At 35.9% G+C, this 21,435-nt stretch overlaps 1 protein-coding gene across 2 annotated transcripts in view; it reads left to right on the top strand.

Moving 5' to 3' along the window:
* LOC131804641 (nuclear pore complex protein Nup205-like) overlaps positions 1-21,435 on the top strand; it is a 43,619-nt gene that overhangs the window by 4,387 nt on the left and 17,797 nt on the right. Inside the window, exons 1-3 of one of the 2 annotated variants that reach the window (XM_059127699.1) lie at positions 19,328-19,476; positions 19,534-19,682; positions 19,739-20,164. In XM_059127699.1, the coding sequence (XP_058983682.1) occupies positions 19,470-19,476; positions 19,534-19,682; positions 19,739-20,164 (582 nt within the window). In that variant the 5' untranslated portion in view covers positions 19,328-19,469. Of the gene's footprint in view, positions 1-19,327; positions 19,477-19,533; positions 19,683-19,738; positions 20,165-21,435 lie in introns of those variants that run through there. The other variant, XM_059127700.1, reaches the window with a different exon arrangement.

Here is a 21,435-nt window from a genome sequence, read left to right on the forward strand (position 1 = left end):
TATGTTCGCAGTCGGTTCAGAAACACATACGGGTTTTTATCAGGTGCCTCGCCTTGGGTAGTGTAGTGGATTGTTCGAAAAACTGACGAATCATGGTAAAATGAAGGTAAAGTCCTTTCATATAAGCATATCCATCTCTGCATTTTCTATAATTTACCTTGTCCAATTTCACTGCAAAGCAAACAGTTTCCAATTCTGATGTGGTATGTATAATGGATTAAAAGTTTAAATTTTGACAATGAGATGTTGTCAAATGAAATTGATTTTTACCAGTTTCTGTACAAGATTGCGCCGATGCATGTACAAAATTTCTCTCTCTGCGCATCTACGTCATTTGGATGATATGGTTAGTAAATTATGAAAAATGTATGGAAATTCACAAACAAAAGTATAAGTTAGGAAGAAATTATGGTGGATAGCAATGTAATGTTTGTTAAAAAAGAAAGAGACATGTGTTTACTTGAAGCAATCTTCTTGCAGTGTTCTAACAATTGAAATGTCCATATATCGCACGATTAGTCAGCTTTAAATATGGAACATATGGCATTATAATGTATGTATCAAACGTTTCGTCTAATATAGCCTTCAGTTTTCAATAATACAACATTTTCGAAAACCATTACAAAAACAAACTCAACAAGTTGTATGTTATCAAATAACAAGATATCTTCTTGCATTTTTTTTTTTGATATATAAACAAAAACGAGAAAATTGAATGAAAGGTCTCCATTTATTTTCAAAATGATGTTATATATTTCTGTACAGATATTTCCACACAAAAAGTGTAAAAGTGAGAGTAATAACCAGCTTGAAGACTTCGCATGGCTTAATTTGTGATATATTGTAAAGGAATCGCACTCAAATTCTGCCGTCGTTTCCCTATATATTTGACATTAATATACCTAGCCATGATGCCAAGCTTCCTATGTGTGTACCCTCACCTTAATTTTGTTTATACATACATCCTAATAGCATTTTGATACAACTTAATATGAATATTTTCTCAAACAATTTTCGGAACAACTGTAGTTTAGTAAAACTCTTGGATTTTTCGATTTTTCCAGAGGTAGTATTTTTACCCTGATTCCGGGAAAATATTTTTTTTTCTTGAGGGACGGACCCAAGACACCCAGATTTTTGACCCGAAAGTCCGGGATCAAGACCGGGCTGGACCCGGATCCACTTACCCGATAGGCAATATATCGATTGAAGCTTATGGTTATAGTTAATTTTTTGGACCCGTATTTTTTATAAAACCCCCATAAGGCGAAAATGGGCTCCAAGGTTGTCACAAAATTGATGCCGAATTATAGTTGACGCTCTTACTGTTAATGTGCCGAAATTGCGCTCTGATAAAAAGTGGGAGACAATTGATAGAAATAACACGATCGTTTAGTTTCTTTTTCAAATAAATATATGGATTCTTTATTGATATTATAATCAAGATGTAACGAGATTTACCTTAGTGATTACACACGAACGTGTAATGTTTTCAATGTTGAGCACGAAGGAATCACCAGGACAGCCTGAAGTAAGGTGGTAGCTTTAGCGCCAATTCGTTGAAATCTTACATTGACATATCAATGTTTGTAGTAAGTCGATTCAACGAATGTTTAAAGGGCTAAGAACATAAGAAGCTTGATGTCATGGCTAGGCATATTAATGTCAAATTATAATGGAAAACGACGGCTGGATTTTAGTGCGGCTGTAATCCCTTTGTGAAATATCACAAAATATGCCTAGCCATGACTTCAAGCTTCTTATGTACTTAGCCCTTAATGCGATAAGAAGTGCAAGAAACTACTCCTAGATTTCATTACAAATAAATGGAGACAATTCTACTTAAATACTTACCTTACCAAATGCTACAATTGTGCTAAAACTTTTTCGGGTCACTGACTTGACATATTTTGTTCTTTTTTTTTCAACCAATTAATACACACGCAAATGTTCTGTTCCAGAACTGGAATAATGTAAAAGTTTTCACTACGATAGCGGTTTCCCTAGTACATTCTTGCGGGTACTGGAGCAACACCAATAAACATAATTACATATTGAATTTATACTAATTAATCCTTGTGTTTTATTTCTTGCATATTTTCCTTTATTTTACACACCAAACACGCAATCAGCACTCACCATATCTCTCACCTACACATTACACTACACATCTCACGTAACAAATACTCTGGGGATTTCTTGTCGCTATCGAGCCTTTCCCCACTCCCCTGAGTTAAACATTGGCCCTTCGAGTCGGATTGCATGAAGAATCATTGGATTCTTTTCATCTGTATCATAAAACTAAGAAACAGGTCAACACTAAGAAACAGGTACGTAAATTCAGATTACCATTGAAGTGAACAACCCCCGGTTCTTAGTGAATATTTTAATTCTTTATTTTTGGTCGAATCGCAATTGCTTTACGCGCGTGTAATTGCTACAAAAATATAATATATAAATATTATTCATAGTACTGATCATCCTACGTCGCTGTGATCATACACTTGCCTTTCGTTTCAAAAACCAGTCAGTTTGTCGAATTATATAACACTTTTTGTGTTAAACAAGTTCTTTCCCCTACAACAAGTAGTTCTGTTGGTGTATATCGTTTAAAATTTTGAAATATCACATGCACTAAACATTGAAATTGTAAAACTGAATTAAATCGTTCTGGTCATAATTTGAAAATCTGCAACTATCGCTCAGGAATCTGAATTTACGTTGTTGTCGGTTTGCTCTCGGGAAGTATTGTGATAAAAGAGACATGGGATCCTCTGCGAGCACATAGAACCTCTGCGTTTACTTGTCTGTATTTGTATATGTAGTTGTAGACAGACATGACATCCTCGCCGATCACTCAGAACCATTGCGTTCACTTGTCTTGTAGAAACGGGAGCGAAAACACACGGCCTCTGTCACCACTCCAAATACATACAGGGATTTTTTTTTGTCGAAAGAAAGAACAATATAAAACCATGGATATATATTGAATTTATACTAATAATCCTAGTGTTTTATTCTTGTATATTTATTTCTTTCCCACAGGTGAGAGTACATTTTTAACTGCTGTAAGTCATCGGCTAAATTCTCCGTAAAAGAACAAAGAAGCGTATGGTCAAAATCGAGATAAGTCAACCTAAAACTCCTTTGTTCTTTTACGAAGAAGCTAGCCGAAGACTTAAGCCAGTCATAAAGGACTTTTATATATTCTCACATTTAAGGGCTAAGTACATAAGAAGCTTGAAGTCATGGCTAGGCATATTAATGTCAAATTGTAATGGAAACGACGGCTGGATTTTAGTGCGGCTCTGTAATCCCTTTGTGAAATGTCACAAAATATGCCTAGCCATAACTTCAAGCTTCTTATGTACTTAGCCTTTAGAAAAAAAGCACGGTAGAATAATACAGGTAGATGGATCACCGCTTTGGATTATTGATATGTTAAAAAATATATATTTTTTATGTTATTATTATATGTTTTCCCATACAGCACCAATCTGAGGTTGATATGATATGCATTTTTTAAGAATTGTAATATAGCTTTGACAACGAAATAAAGGTAACTTTATTTCCAATTAGCATTCCCAGCTCTGCATTTTACCTTGGCAAATTTCAATGCACAAAATGCATCTCTGATTTTGTGTGTATACAATGGATTTATGAATATAGATTTGATATGGAGATGTTATCAAACGTATAAATTTTGAAAAAATGGTAAAAATATGATTACATGACTTTACCTTCTTAGTTCTACCATTCATGGAACAAAGCTACCTCCTAACTTAATTTTTTCTTTTGGTGTCCTTATTCTGTCAAAACATATCCATAATTATATGAAAAAATTGTTTGGTATTGCTGCTATAAAAATTGAAACGTGTGTGGGTTAGAAACATATTGAAAGTGGAATAAATAGTTGTCTTGCTGCAATGGCCGTCTATGACGTCGCCACGGATCAGTGGGACCCAATTATAGTGAATATTTGTTTGCAGCGCTTGCCATTTACCACCTTGATTTTGTGGGAGCGAAGTATCAAAAATAAGTCGTTGTTGTCTTCCTGGCTAGACTTAGATGATTTTCTCACAGAAAGAATACAAACTTTGCAGTGAAATAAAAACATGAGAAAACGTGAGAATCCGCCCACTAAAATTGTTGCTGCTTCTAATTCCTCGTTTAAGTCACTACCGTCAAAACCTCAGCCAAAGATGTTCTTGTATCTCATCAGTTAATTTATTGTCGATAGTAATTGCCCCATTTGTACTAACCAGAATCATGTGCCTCAACTCTGCTCCAAGTTCAAAACACTTTCGTTTGAGGAGCCACGTAGTTAAAAAGTGTCAAAGTACAAATAGTTACAAATCTTGCAGCAAAGGCATCACAGCCTTCTCCACCGGCTACAAATTAGTAGTTTTGTTGGATCACCTTGTTCAAAACAATCTCAGGTATCTACCAATCTTGCCTGTCTTCACAAACACATATTGTGAAATCTAAGAAACCATCTCTGGCTATTACTGCCGTCAAAAGTCGAAGTTAAATTCCCCTCCGGCTTTTACGAAGGTCAAAAGTCGAGGTCTTAAGCATTCCAAACCTCAACCACCCAACTCTTCTAAAAACAATTGTAACATCCAATCTCCAATACCATTCAGGAAAATGTGATCTTGGGAACTGCACTAGTAAACATTGTTCATAATGGTAACAGTCATACTGCTCGTGCTATAATAGACCTTTCTTCTAGGGCATCGACTGTTAGTAAAAAGCTTAGGAATGCATTTGAAATTCCGACTCATACTAGCATTCAAAAAGGTAAACTTGCTGCTCCAAGAGAAGTTTGTTCTCTTCAGTTGTCTTCTCCAAGAAATTCGTCTAGAATTGTCGAAACTAGAGTTTTAGTCAAGCCTAATGTGACCGAGAAATTGTTTTCTCTTCCACCCATTACAAATTTGAAGACTCGAATTCCTGATCTTTAATTAGCGGATTCTTCCGATAATAGCCCAATAGATTTACTACTTGGCACTGACTTGTATCCTAAGATTCTAGAAGCTGAACCTCCAAAAATTATTTTGGATTCTTTGCTGGCACAAAAGTCTATCTTCGGGAATATCCTAACCGGTTCAGTATCTCCCACGACTGTAACATCATCTCGCACCAAAAATTGAAGCCGACCATTTCTTAAAATATTGTATATCACTTAAAATTTTTAAATATTACATGCATTATACATTGAAATTGTAAAACTGAATTAAATCGTTCTGGTCATAATTTGAAAATCTGCAACTATCGCTCAGGAATCTGAATTTACGTTCTTTCCTAACTTTAATAAATTTATATTAATTGCTAGACTCGTGGTCCTAGCAAGGGCCGGAATGTTTTAAGAAAAATATATTTTTAAAAAAATACGCAGATTTATATATGCTTTCCCATGCAGCGCCAATTTGAGGTTGATATGATACGCATTTTTTAAGAATTGTAATATAGCTTTGACAGTTCATTGTCCCAGCAGCTGTGTCGATGCTACTACCTTTATTTTTCTACCACGGTACAATGAAATAAAGGTAACCTCATTTCCAATTAGCATTCCCAGCTCTGCATTTTCTGTAATTTACCTTGGCAAATTTCAATGGATTTCTGATTTTGTGTGTATACAATGGATTTATGAATATAGATTTTGATATGGAGATGTTGTCAAACGTAAATTTTGAAAAAAAAAATTTTAAACATATGATTACATGACTTTACCTTCTTAGTTCTGCCATTCAGGGAACAAAGCTACCTCCTAACTTCATTTTTTCCTTCCATTCCATATCCATTGTTTCATATTTATGTTTGTTGTTTACAATAGCAAAAGAAACAATTTGAAAAAATACAAATTAGTTGCAACAGAAATTTATTTTTCAGGTATTAATGGCAACAATATTATTCTTCTATTTCAACTCAATTTTATGGAATATCCCAACATTCCATTCGGGTTTTGTGGTTTTCCCTTAATATAAGAACACACCCCAAAAATGCTTCGTCATGTAAAACCCTCGTCACGACCCTAGACTGGTTCTGTTTATTTTAATAAGTAGCAGGGCAGGTATTAGACTTTTAGTTTCCCCAAATGTTGTAAAGAGGCCTGCCTGTATAGATTGTAATATCAAAATGTAACGAGTTATAAAAAACAATTTTTGCTGTATTAATTATATTTTGTCACAAAAAAGTAAATTTTATCCATACATGCGTTGCAATAAGCATTTTGATTACAACTGAATTTTATATTCATTTCTATACAACTTTTGTATAATTGATAATTGTGATGTCATACCCCAAACAATTGTCATTTAAGTTTCAATGAACAACATGTTATTGTAAAATGCTAGTTGTTGTAGCTAATTTAAATATAAATACACCTTGCCTAAATTCACAAGCTAGCAAAAACACACATTCATAACTCGAAAATAAAAAAAATTACCATGAAATATAAAGGGTAATTGTATATACACCCCGAACAAATAATAGGAGCACGTTAAGACTACTAAATCCACTCGATTTTTCATATAATATTCTTGCAACGATAAAACGCGTTGGTTATTCATTTTTTATAAAATTTTTATTAATTAGAGAACAAATTTGAACAAGTAAAAAAACATTAAGTTCAGACGGGCCAAACTTTTAATACCCTCCACCTTATTGTAAAGGAAACATTAGAGCCTATATACCAATTTTTAGACATATTCATGGGAACTGTGCCAAACGTCATCAAATACTGAATATCGGGAAATTCGGTTATATGGGGGTGTACAAAACGTGGACCCTATACATACAGTGTTTCGCCAAAAGAGCTAGAACCCCATTTAAGACCAACAAACACCAAATTTCTAGACAAATCCGCGAAGAAATGTGGCACAAAACTATTAAAACTACCGATATCGGGAGGTACCGTTATATGGGGGCTATACCAAATCTATAAATGCAATGTTTCGCCAAAGGAGCTAGAACCCATTATGACCTACAAATACCAATTTTCAGACAAATTCGTTGAAAAAATGTGGCAAAAATAATCAAATACGAATATCGGGAGGTACCTTTATATGGGGGCTATACCAAAGCGTGGACCTATACAAGCAACGTCTCGCCATACGAACTAGAACCCGTTATGAACTACAAATACCAACTTTCAGACAAATACGTGAAAATTGTGCATAAATCATCAAAATACCGAATATCGGAGGTACGTGATATGCGGACTATACCAAACGTGGACCTGTAATTACAATGATTCGCCACACGAACTGTGACTCATTATGATCTACAACTACCAATTTTCAGAGAAATCCGCGAAAAATGTGTCAATAATCATCAAAATACCGAATATTGGGAGGTACCGTTATATGGGACTATACCAAAACGTGGACCTATACATACAATCTTTCGCCACACGAACTAGGACCCATTATGATCTACAAATACCAATTCTTAGACAAATCCATGAAAATGTGCAATAACCATGAAAATACCGAATATAGGGAGGTACCGTTATATGGGGGCTATACCCAATCGTGGACCCATACATGCTTTGTTTCGCCACTGGAGCTGGAACCTATTATGACCAACAAATGCCAATTTTAGACAAATCCGTGAAAAAATGTTGCACTAATAATCAAAATACCGAATATCGGAAGGTACCTTTATATGGGAGCTATACCAAAGCGTGGACATATACATGCAATGTCTCGCCACATAAACTAGGAGCCGTTATGACCTACAAATACCAATTTTCAGACAAATCCGTGAAAACTTGTTGCATAAATCATCAAAATACCGAATATCGGGAGGTACCGTTATATGGGGACTATATATCGTTTTCAAATTTTGCTCTGCTACGTCAAATAATGTGGGCTGTATCGTGATTTCAACAGACAGACAGACGGACATCGTTAAATCGACTTAGAATTTTATGCTGATTATGAATTACATACTTTATGGGGCCTACGACGAATATTAAGGATGTTACAAACGGAATGACAAAGTTAATTTACCCTCCTTTCCAAGGTGGAGGGTATAAAAATGGTATGTTCACGAGGGATAATCAAATTTGAAGTTAAAGAAAAAATATTTTATACGAAAATAAGTATTCAACAAAAAATGCAAACATAGTGATTGAAACAACATAAAAATTACTTAGTTATTTAAAAAAAATATTCAGAGTGTCACAACACCCCCTCTCAATCACTTCGTTTCAATTGTAGTTCAACTCGAAACTTTATGCATTTACTTGTATCCAATTATTTGTAAAGATGTCTGCTACTTGCGACTCTGTTGATATATGTTTAAGCTTTATGATTGATTTGGCTATATAATTTCGTATAAAGTGATACTTCAAATCAATATGTTTTCATCTTTGCTGTCAGAATTTTGCGCTATGCCGATGCAACCACTGTTAACCTCATAAATTATAACAGGTTTATTACCATTTAGAACGTTCAAATTTATAAGAACTCCTCTAATCCAACGAGTTTCCGAACATCATTCCGCTTCGCTTGATGAGGTTGCAACTATAGTATGTTTCTTACTGTTCCATGAAACAGGGCAACCAAAGACCTTGAAAATAAAACCGCTTTCAGATATGTTTCATCACTAAAATTATCTTGGTAAACCATGTCCAGTTCTTTATGGTCTGTTCGTTAACTTTGGGTTTCTATTGAAAGAATCAATGCCTTTTCCATTGGAGATTTTGTAGGCTTGCACTCTTTCATTGAGAATTTTTAAGAATATTTTCAATGCGATTTTATGATTCCTCTTCATTATGCCTTTAGTTCTATCATATTCAATTTTAGTTCCCAAGTAATATTGTAATATTGTAGATCCGATTTTATCTTTTCTATTGCTTTCAAATCATTTCCCGCGATCAATACATCGTCCACATATAGCAGCAAGTACAAAACCGAATTTCTTTGAAACATTGTATAAGACACGGATCATGTAAAGAGTTTTTAAAAACCAAGCTGGGCAAGAAATCGATAAATTTTTCGTTCCAGCATCTTAGACTTTGTTCAAGCCTATAAAGCGACTTTCGTAACATGCATACTTGGTTTTTAGGAGCGTTTAGTCCATCAGGAACTTCCATGTAAATATCTTATTTTAAATCACCGTAAAGAGATGCAGCTTTTACATCAAGCTGGGGCAAATGTACATGTCTCTTTACGCTCACCGTTTATATTATCCGAATTGTACTAAGTTCACCACCGGTGAATAGGTCTTTTCATAATCAATTCCGGCTCTCTAAAGGAAGCCTTTCACTATTAGTCGGGCTTTGTACCGGACGGGATTACCATTTGCATCCTCTTTGAAGCGAAATCCCTCATGTTTTAGGCTCCTCTATACAATGCGAAATTGCAGAATTGGCATTTCCTGTCATATAACCTATTAATTTCGCCCTTAATCTTTCGCTTCTTCTTGGCTCCAATAAAGTGGATTGAGAGTTTGGTGGTTCATTTTCGTTAATAGTAGTTTCTCCATCGCAGAATCGATATCATTATCGTTTTCTGCAGAAACCAATTCATCATCGGAATTACTTTCATCAATACTGAAATATTCTGCAGAAACGAGATTCTCCACATATTCCACCCATTGCTTGTGGGTGGGATCTTATAAGTAATTGAAGATTTTCTTTTCCCTGAATCTGTTGCAAATAAGGTAAACAGCCTTCGACAAAACGAACATCTCTTGCAATAACTATGTTTTCGGTCTTTGGATTCCACAATCTGTATGTTTAATGCTAGGAACACAATTGGAGCGAACGACGAATTTCGCCCTACGCGGCGACAAAATGAGCCGCGTAAATTCGTCGTATGGAACACAATAGCGACGAAATTACAGCTGATGAAGTTGTTTACTTTCTGCTCATTTGTTGACTACAATGAATCAGAGAATTGTATATTATAGTAAAGGCTTATCTGCTTGTGCGAAAACGTTTACGGAGAAGATGGTGGGTACAGCCAGTGAACATTAAAAGAAACACCGAAGGAACATTCTTGTAGTCTTTTGAGGCCAAATTATACAAGAACTCAAATTCTTTACGTTCTCTATTATAATTTAACTTATGTCCATCTTCTCTAGTATAAATTCACTGATATCCATCTTCACTCAGGCGCAAGTACACAAATAAATAAACAAATTAATTATGTTTTTTTTTTATACGAGTTACATATAGTAGAGTGACCATAACAAATTTTAAAGTAAAAAGTAACTTTATTTACTAAACACATAAAATTCGTACAAGTATGGCCACCTTGTACTGTTTTGTTCGCCGTTCGCTGTTCGCCGGCGTATGAAATAGAAATAAAGCTAATTGAGTTCGCGGCGTCCGACGAAATTTTCGCCGGCGCCGTGATTGTGTGCATTTCCATATACACATATGTTTTTTATTTTTGACGACGAACATACGCCGCAAAAAATTCGTTGTTCGCTCCAATTTTGTTCCTAGCATAACCCATCATTACCATTTCTTGTGATATGAATCCAGTGTTTTCTTTTCTGTCTAGCAACCTAGACAAATTCCTTACATCCAAAAACTCTTAGATTTGAAATGTTAGGCTAAAACTTGTACCACAATTCAGTAGGTGTCTTTTTGTCAGAAAGAGATTTGCAGGGGCTTCTACTTATAAGAAATGTTGCTGTTAAGACTGCTTAATTCTTTCGAAAGCCCAGAATCTATAAGCCTTAGATTAAACCTCATATTTTCTTTTAAAATATTCCTTTGCTTTGTCTTTATCTCGATATCAGATATTATGCAATGGCTACATTGCTTCAAATTCGCGAATTGGTCAAATGCATCTGATTTTCTTTTGAGTAGACATATAAATGCGAAGTGGCTATAATTATCTACGAAGCTTACAAAATACCTGTGGCCATCCCATGTTCGCGTATCAATTGGTCCACATATATCCACTGTGGATTCTTTCGAGAATGCGACTAAACTTTTGACGACTATCTTTTGAAGGACGACATTGCTTACGCTGAACACATACATTGCATACGCCTACAGGCTTAACATTTTCCAAACCATCAACCATTTTATGTCAAACCATTTCTTCCAGACAATTGTCACTAGGGTGACCCATTCTTAAGTGCCATAATTTTTCCAAATCAGTTGTACAAAACTTGCCCTATATTCAATTTTTATTTGCAATTCGTACAAACTTCCATTCATAATGACCTTTCCATCCCTTTTCAAAAGGGCATAATTTTTAGAAAATTCAACGCATATTCCATTTTCTGTTAGTTGTAACCATTTTCTGTAACAAAAGAAATTTTGTTCCGTGCTGGAGAGTTATAGCGTCAAACAGATTCTTAAATATGCATAAGTTGGTTTTGCTTATTTTTATACCCTCCACCATTCTAGGGAGGGTATATTAAATTTGCCATTCCGTTTGTAACTCCTCGAAATATTCATAATCGACTCTATAAAGTATATATATTCTGGATCAGCGTAAAATTCTAAGACGATCTAGCGATGTCCGTCTGTTTGACAGTCTGTCTGTTGTAATCACGCTATCTTTCGAACAAATTGAGATAGAAGGCTAAAATTTTGCATACATGCATAGTTTACGAGTAGGCAGGTAAGGTTCGTAAATGGACCATGTCGGTCCACGTTTTCGTACAGCCCCCATATAACGGTATATCCCGATATTCGGTATTTTCATGATTTTAGTGACATTATTTAAAATTTCGTAATTGAAGTTCGTAATGGGTACTACAGCCTATGAAAAAAATTGTTGTATGCAGGTCCAAATCTTCGCATAGCCCCCATATAACAGAATCTATTTTGTACACAAATATTCAGACTTATCTTCAATTATCTTACCATCAGAGACCGCTGATATGAAACAAGTTGACTTCGAACCTGGCGCTGTATTAGCTTTTTCATTTTCCAAACGAACACGGAAATTCTTTTATTTATAGCACTTTACAGCAGAAACACACACCAAGGGATTTTTTCTACTTCTTCAGACTATTAAACGGAGATGTCGTGGAAGTATCCATGTCACAACGATCTTACATCTTCGCATCATCTGCCAATAACCTTTGCTTAACTATTTCGAGAGATAGGTTTTCTTCATTCATATTTTCCAACACGGCCACTACCGGGTCAAAAGCTTCTGGTAGCGTGACAAAAAGTTGAGCAACGGCATCTCTTTCATCTATATTTATTCCAGACGTTTTTAATTGTCTTAAAAGCTCATCAAACAATAGTAAATATTTTCGCAAATCATAACCAGGCTTCATTCGCAGAACCGCTAATTGTTTTCTTACCAATGTCTGACTCGTAACCGACTTCTTAGTAAATGTATTTTGCAAAGCAGACCACAACTCCTTCGCTATTTTCTTGTCGCGAACACACTCTAAATAATCATCTGCTATTAGGCTGATAATTGTTGTCTTAGCCTTTTTATCCTTTTTAGAGGATGCTTCAGCTAAGTTTTCTCCGGCTGGTGGAGTTTTCTCTATGGCATCCAGAAACCCAACGAATCAAGATACATACGCACACGAAAACTTCAGTTCTCAAAGTTAGTTCCACGGAATTGCAATTCTACAAAAAATGCAAACGTATGTGATTGAAACAATATTAAGATTACTGAATTACTTAAAAAATTGAAGTATTCAGAGTGTCACAACAATTTCAAATATAAATTCCATATACGTATACGTTGCGTAAATCGTATTCATGAATCCAGTGAATATTATTTAACGTATACGCTGTGGAATTCACACTTGATTTCAAGTGGATTTCTTAAATTTGAACGTGTTTTAATCGTACTTGACGATGTGAGTACATAAACAGTCTGAAGTTTCCCATGACATAATTTGCCATATCATAAAGGGATGCCCCTTCATGTACCCTCACATTAAGATGTGAAAACTTATTATTACAAATAAATAAATATATCTTAATATGACAATTTGGCACATTGATTATAAAAGTGACAGCACATATGTAAACCCATACCGTCTGATAATGATTAAATACACGAACTCATGGCACAATATGAAAGGTTGCTCAACTTCAAATAAACTAAAAACATTTTACTCCGTGCTGGAGGGTTATAGCGTGAAACAGATTCTTAAATATGCATAAGTTGGTTTTGTTTATTTTTATACCCTCCATCATTCTATGGAGGGTATATTAAATTTGCCATTCCGTTTGTAACTCCTCGAAATATTCATAATCGACTCTATAAAATATATATATTCTGGATTAGCGTAAAGTTCTAAAATGATCTAGTGATGTCCGTCTGTTTGCCAGTCTGTCTGTCCGTCTGTCTGTTGTAATCACGCTATCTTTCGAACAAATTGAGATAGAAGGCTAAAATTTTGTATACATGTATAGTTTATATAAAAAATTTGTATGCAGGTTCAGATCTTCGTATAGCCCCCATATAACCGTACCTCCCGATATTCGGTATTTTCATGATTTTAGCGACATTATTTACCGGAATTATTTCGAATTTCGTATTTGAAGTTCGAAACGGGTATTACAGCCTATGACAACAATTTTTATATGCATGTCCACGTCTTCGTATAGCCCCTATATAACGGTACGTCCAGATAGTTGGCATTTTGACGATTTCAGCAACACTATTCACCGAAATCGTTTCAACTTTCGTATTGACAATTTTTAAGCAAATTCGCGAAGAAATGTGGCAAAAATCGTAAAAATACCGAATATCTGGAGGTACCGTTATATGGGAGCTATACCTAATGTGACCATTTATATTTTTCGTCAGAGCGGGACGCCTGCGGAATTTTGTAAAAAAAAATATGCATTTAAAAACAAATTTTATTCAAAAACGGAGAGAATACGTATAAATCTAATTTATGAAATTAATCTTATGTCTAAGTATTTGTTTTATATTTGTCAGCAGAGCAAATTAGTTTTAAAATATCGGGTCTAGTTTTCAAGTAGGAATGGAGCTGATTACATTGTTTGTTGATGTTAGTCTTAGTAATTAAAATAGCTTTTAAAACTGTCACACTTAACTGCGTTTTTTCACTTGTCCATATTTTATTCATTAGGGAAAAAACTCTTTCGACAGGCGCGTTACTTCCAGGCATACATAAAACGTACTCAATAATTGTGCGAAAGTTTGTGCAGTTGAGATTATTAGCACGGAAGTGTTTAAACAGCTCCACCCAACGGTCTTCAGTAGCAACATTCTCATCGTTCCAGCTTTTGATTTTTTCAACTGTGACGTAACTGGAAATAAGCGAAAACTCATCGAACACCTCCGTATCTTGGCTACTGCTAAGAAATCTTAGTGTGATCAGCAAATCCGTCACATTCTGTACGTCTTCCCAAGTAGGGACTTTTCTCAAATTTGACCATTCAAATACTGCTAGTTGTGCATTGAACTGGCACCACTGTTCCAAGTATTCTTTACTTGTCTTATAAAAATCCGCTGCCGCAGTTTTCACATTCTGCTCATCAACAGCAACGTCAGTTTTTTGTAATTTTACCAGTAGATTGCGGACGGAATGAGGAAGGAAAATCGAATTCTCTTTAAGTTCTAAGTTATCTCGGAGACGATTAATTTCATTCGCAGACTCTATTGTGGACACGTTTTGTCCCTCGATTTTCAACACGGCTTGATGAAAAATCGATGTCTGTGCGTGCAAAAAATATAACCACAATTCAGAGTTGGGATTTTCGAAAAACGTTTTTAAAATAGTAGGGCATTTATCTATGCTCAGAAAATAGGTTTTCAAAGGCTGAAACATTTTTAAAATTCTCTCAAGCGCCGGCATTAAAGCAAGCCACCTTATTTGACTGTAGCCCAACAGTTTCTGATACTCTGTGTCGGTGGAATTACAGAACTGTTTCAGAACTTCTACCCGAATGCTGTAGATGTAGAAGAATGAATAAATTTTCACAATGATGCATTCGAAGTCAACAGGGAGACAATCTGCGGCTGTTTTGATAGCATTATGAATTATATGGGCTCCACACACAATCCCAATGAGCTGCCTTCCGACGGATAGGTTCAATTTCGCGTAAACATTATTTATCCCTTTTCTATTCTTTCCTCCGAAATTGCAGTTTGTATTGTCTGCACAAAATGCCACAATTTTCTTATTCAAATCATTGCAAGATAATACTTCTTTCAAATAATCCACAATTATATCGGATGATTCGCCTGGCTGCTTTTGAAACTCTAAAATCCTGACTCTCACGCCTTCGTATGGTACAAAATAGCGAACTAAAACAGGGAATAATTTTATTGAGCCATGATTGGAAGCATCGGTTAATAAAGATATGCAGTGGGCTTCGTGAAGGTGTTCTTTCAATTCGTCCATCGCCATAGGTGCCAGCACATTTACAACTATAGCTTGTGATTTTGTACGGGCACATCTAAATTTTTGCTCAAAACATGTTTGTATTAGATTTGAAGCACAGTCATTCGAACGAATACTGTGGTTTTCTTGCACTGTGTGGTACGCCCACGCACCCTCCGCTGCAGCTATATCCAAGTCTTTGGAAGTCGCCAAATTTGTTCTTTTAAAAAAGAAAGCATTGACGAGCTTGAAGCGGCAGCTTGATCAGAAAGCTTGTGTTTTTCCGATTTTAAATGCTTCTCAATGTCACTGGCACCACCATGTCCAACACTAAAATCAGTACGACATTTTTCACACGTAACGTCTGATTCACCACTTCTTTGTTTTATAAATGGATACTTATTTTGCAAAGAAATGTTAAAAGTTTAGGCATTATTGTAATGTTACAATCACTAACATTGAAAATAAATTGTTTGACTTTGCTCGCCTTCTCCGACTCCGCGATGAAAAGATACCAGAACAATTTAGAGCGTCTATGCTTAGGGTACTGACAGAGTGACAGAAACTTTTTCTGTTTTTATAAGCATTTTTAATTTGGTGATTTCCCTTGTTATGCTGGAGTTAATGTCAACGCCGTCGACGACGCCGAAAAGTTGAAACAGATTGAACTTTTTCGGCGTCGAATTTCTTACGGCGTTAAGATTAACTGCTCTCATAGAATTTCATACGATTCAATTTTTTTGACATTTGACGCCGTCGACGACGTCGACATTAACTCCAGCATTAGCATTACAAAATCTTTCGAGTTAATTTTAATGTTAATGTTGCTTGAAAAAAACTATGCAAATAAATTATATGTTCACGGGGAAAAAAAATAACTCATGTATTTTTCATCAATATCAATATCCAGTATTTTCGAAAGCGGGACATTTTTGCTCTCGCTGGGGACAGCGGGACAGATAACCTCAAAGCGGGAAACCAATCATCCATGTACACACAGTCAAATCTACAAGAATCAAAATGGCCTCACTATCCACAAAATCCCGAATCGAAATTATCAACACTACCAAAGTAATTATTAACAGAATTGACATCAACAAATGGGACATCACAACCATCATCAAGACAACCAAACGACTTTAAGGGTCGAAATACATAAAGCACATATTTGGCTGGCTTCTTCGTAGATGGACAAGGGAGTTTTAGGTTGACTTAATTCGATTTTGGCCCCAGGCTTCTTTGTTCGTTTCCGAAGAAGCCAGCAGATGATTTAAGCCGTCCAGATAAGCGCTTTATGTATTTCCACCTTAACGACTTCCATATCTGCACACTACTCATACGGCCAAACGTTTCCTTATAAAATATTCTTCTTTCATTACGCATGGGCGAAAACAGGTGGTAGCAGTAGGTACAAAAGACAACAAATTTTGGAACAATAAATCAAACAACGCCAACTGCTGGTCAACATCATTCGTAAGATACAGAGGACTAAAATCAAAATTACAAACATGGTCTTCCATACCACGCTAGTCAGTCCTACGAATATCCAGAAACTCAATAACCTTCTCTTCGGCATGAACCGGGAGTTCAACCCCTCTAAAAATCAACGCATTTTGAGAAGTACCAGCAAGGAAAAATTCATAACCAACCTGCAAGGAAAAATTCACAATCAAGGCTTCAGAGACCAGCAAAAGTCAAAGACTTACAAACACCATAACTCTCCGAACTCTCCGATATCACGTACCTATAGCATCACCAACGCGGCCAACACTGTCATTACGCTGAACCTTGTACCCCGGAACCCTCAACGACCTCGAAGACACCGCAGGTTTAAGCCAAGATTCAGTCACTGCAAAAACATCAATACCACTACCAACAAGCAGACATTTCAACTCATTAACCTTATGATTATATCTAAACGGTCGCACACTTTGACAATACTAGTGACCATACATAAATTTACCATGGAAGCATGAAGAGACATGCCATAAAAATTGAGTATCCCTGATCACAGGTGATGATTTTTGCAATATTTTTTCACGGATTTGTCTGAAAATTGGTATTTGTAGATGATAATGGGACCTAGTTCGTGTGGCGAAATATTGTATGTATGGGATATAGCCCCCTTATAACGGTACTTCCCCATTTTTGTTATTTTTACGATTTTTGCTACATTTTTTCACGGATTTGTCTAAAAATTGGTATTTGTCTAAAAATTGATATTTGTTGGTCATAATGGTTTCTGGCTGCGGTTGCTAAACATTCTATGTATAGGTCCACGTTTTGGTATAGCTCCCATATAACGGTACCTCCAGATATTAGGTATTTTGATGATTATTGCCACATTTCTTTGTCTAAAATTGTCAATACGAAAGTTGAAACGATTCCGGTAAATAGTGTTGCTGAAATTGTCAAAATGCCGACTATCTGGAGGTACCGTTATTTGGGGGCTATACGAGGACGTGGACCTGCATTTAAAATTCTTTTCCTAGGCTGTAGTACCCGTTACGAACTTCAAATACGAAATTCGAAATAATTCCGGAAAATAGTGTCGCTGAAATCATGACAATACCGAATATCGGGAGGTACGGTTATATGGGGGTATACGAAGATCTGAACCTGCATACAATTATTTTCCCATAGGTTGTAGTACCCATTAGGATTTCCCAGTACGAAATTTGAAACGATTCCGCGGAGTAATGTTGCTGAAATCATCAAAATAACGCATATCGGGAGGTACCGTTATATGGGGGCTATGCGAAGATATGGACCTGCATACAATAATTTTTTTCATAGGCTGTAGTACCCATTACGAACTTAAATACGAAATTTTAAATAATTTCGTTAAATCACGAAAATAGCGAATATCGGGATGTACCGTTATGTGGCTAGACGAAAACGTGGACCGACATGGCCCATTTACGAACTTAACTTGCCTACTTGTAAACTATGCATGTATGCAAAATTTTAGCCTTCTATCTCAATTTGTTCCAAAGATAGAAGGCTAAAATTTTGCATACATGCATATATATATATATATATATATATATATATATATATATATATATATATATATATATATATATATAATTTTTGTTATTTCTTTCGTTTTTTTTTTTTTTTTTTTTTTTTTTTTTTTTTTTGATTAATATAGTTATAGGCTGTTTTTATTCTGTTGTACGTAAATATAAGATTTTGGCCATGTCAGTCCCCGTTATATGGGGACTATACCAAAACGTGGACCGATATATCAATCATTTATCATTTTCAATACCAACCATCCTAGCCACAATACAAATTGTTTTGCTACATTTTCTACGTCAAATAATGTGGGCTGTATCGTGATTTCAACCGATAGAGGGACATCGTTAAATCGACTTAGAATTTTATGATGGTTATGAATACATATATACCTTATGAGCGTTACGACCAATATTTGAGGATGATACAAACGGAATGACAAAGTTAATATACACTTCTTTCCAAGGTGGAGGGTATACAAATTGTATTTTGGGCAGACCTGCTCAAAACCGTATTCTAGAACATGAGCCGAAAAAAGAGATAATTTAAGAGAAAATTAAAACTCTGTTTTTTCTTCATATTTTACGATTCATTTAACTGTTTTTAAACATGAATGTTTGCTAAAATAATTTATAAAGCAAACAGATAAAAAATATTTGTATAAATAATGACGGAACACAGTTTTGTTCTTGATTTAAATAAGCAAAGAGAAATTTGACTTGAAAGAGATATTTTTTCTTGAGCAGCGCTGATTTAGGGGGCAGCTTTGTTCTACCTTTTGTAGTTATGCCCTGCGAGAGCTCAAGGTGTAAGCACATAAACATAGCTTGAAGTCTTCGCATGGCATATTGTGACATATTATAAAGGTATGCCAGAGCCGTATTAGAATTCTGCCGCCGTGTCCCTTTATAATTTGAAATGAATATGCCTAGCCATGATGCGAAGCTGCTTGTGTACCCTCACCTTAAGTTATCTTGTCTTCTGTAAAAGCAAAGCAAATGGCAACGCTGCTTATGGAAAAATTATCGATAATTTCCGATTGTGAAACTGTTTAGATGAAGGTCAATATGGTAACACCAGGTTAAAAATATTTATTGGCGGCGTGTTTTTGCGATTTTGGCATTTATTGTGTTGTAAAAATGGAGGGTAAACTGCTCGCAAAAATATTTTATATACAGCACGTTGAGAAATGTATTTTTTCAGATATCCCTGATGACATGTGGTCTCCTTTTAAGCATCTCTATAGAGTTATAGAGCAGACTGTCATAAATCCAAACGAATCAGCTATTTCAAGTTTGGAAGTGTGTCTTAAGCGCCATAAACAAGTTTTCGTAAATCTCTTGCGAAATCCCGTAAGTATTTCAAGTTAAACGTTTTATTGTTTCATCAATTGAGGTTGTATTTTCAGCCTAAGAATGAAGCAAATAGGTCACAGCTTCGAGCTTGTGCTACTCAAGGTGTTCCTTTTAGTGGAAATAGCAGAGCTTTTCCTGTATCTACGGAACTTATTGAAGAAAGTATTATTATATCCGATATGTTTGATTTAGATGAGTTTTTGGCACTGGAACTATTGTGCACTGCCCAACATCAAATGGTACATTATCCTGGACTTCCCCGTGGCTTGGTAGCCGTGCTATTATACTATGATGGACGAAAGGCGGTAGCTAATTCTATTCGCGATCTGTTTCAAATAACAAGTGGAGTCTCATGGGTTCCGGAATCTCCAAAAAAATTAGTACAACTGGTTTCATTATTTTCGCAAAACCTAGTAGAGGACTCAAATATATTGGACAGAATCATAGATTTATTGAACGAGTTGGATATTGTTAAAGAGGTATTTATTTTTATGTTATGGTGCCTTCTTTTAAATTTATTTTATTGGAACAACTCTAGTTCAGTAAAAACTTCCATTTTTCGAATTTTTTTCCAGAGGTAGGTATTTTTACCCTGATTCCGGGAAGCTGTTTTTTTCTTGGGGTGGACCGGGACCCCAGAGTTTTGACCCGAAAGTCCGTGTTCAAGACCCGGGCTGGACCCGTATGCATTTATCCGATATAGACATTATAGGTTTCGTTCGAAAGCTTATGAAAATGCCTATCCATTATTTATAAGTGGTTCGGAAGTTATATATTTGTATCGAGAGCTCATTGTGGGGGTCAACAAAACTTATGCCAAATTATAGCTGACACTCTTACCTTTCAAAAATGCACCAATTTGTGCTAATACCTTTTTCGGGTCCAGAGATATTCTCTTCTGGGTACGTTCAGCAGGCTACGTAAACTAAAGTTTTTTTCTAAATTTAAAAGCTGTCGTAAGTAGGCTGCCTTCAGCGCTTGGGATTTTCTTCTCTGGGTATGTCCCACACCGGGTAACGCCAACTAAATAGCTTGCGAAAACACCTATCCATTATTTATAGGATGTTCGGAAGTTTTAATCAAATTATCGAGAGCTCAGTAGGGGCTACAAAATGTATGCCAAATTATAGCTGACACTACAATTTATGCTAATACCTTTTTCGGGTCCAGAGATATTCACTTCTGGGTAGGTAAGGTTGAAAGGAGGGGCGAAGCAATTCGCCGCATGCCCTGTTGGGCATACACTTAAGCCAGTATATGCCTGTTGTGCGCTCTAGACTAAGGGTTTTTTGAAGAAGGCGGACAGTTTACAGTCTGCGGACCTCCGCTTGCAGGATCGTATTGTGATCGGGCAAGCGGAAAGAGATTTCGGTATTTGTTTCCTCAATAAAAATCCCAGTCCCGCTGTCTACCCTAGCTTTGAGCCGTCTATATAACAACAGATTCTAGTCGGCATTTGTGGTAGGAATCCGTCGATCCACGAATCTTTGGTAGGGAGGTAAGGTAAGGCAGCTACAAAAGTTTCAGATACCCGGTCCGATACAAAATTTTCTATAGATTCTCCCGGTGTTACCTGTAAAATTGTTTGATGGTATGTAGCGTGGCCTTTGTTTATCCACTCGTCCGTCGCCCTGAGCCTTAAGGCCGCGACGGCCGCTTCATACTGTATATGAATTTCTATTGGGTGCACAAATAGAATTGTCTATAATGCCCTAGTTGGTGTTGTCCCTTATTGCGCGCAAATGCTTAA

Source organism: Musca domestica, unplaced genomic scaffold (assembly GCF_030504385.1).
Source record: "Musca domestica strain aabys unplaced genomic scaffold, Musca_domestica.polishedcontigs.V.1.1 47, whole genome shotgun sequence".
In the NCBI taxonomy this organism is placed as follows: Eukaryota; Metazoa; Arthropoda; class Insecta; order Diptera; family Muscidae; genus Musca; species Musca domestica.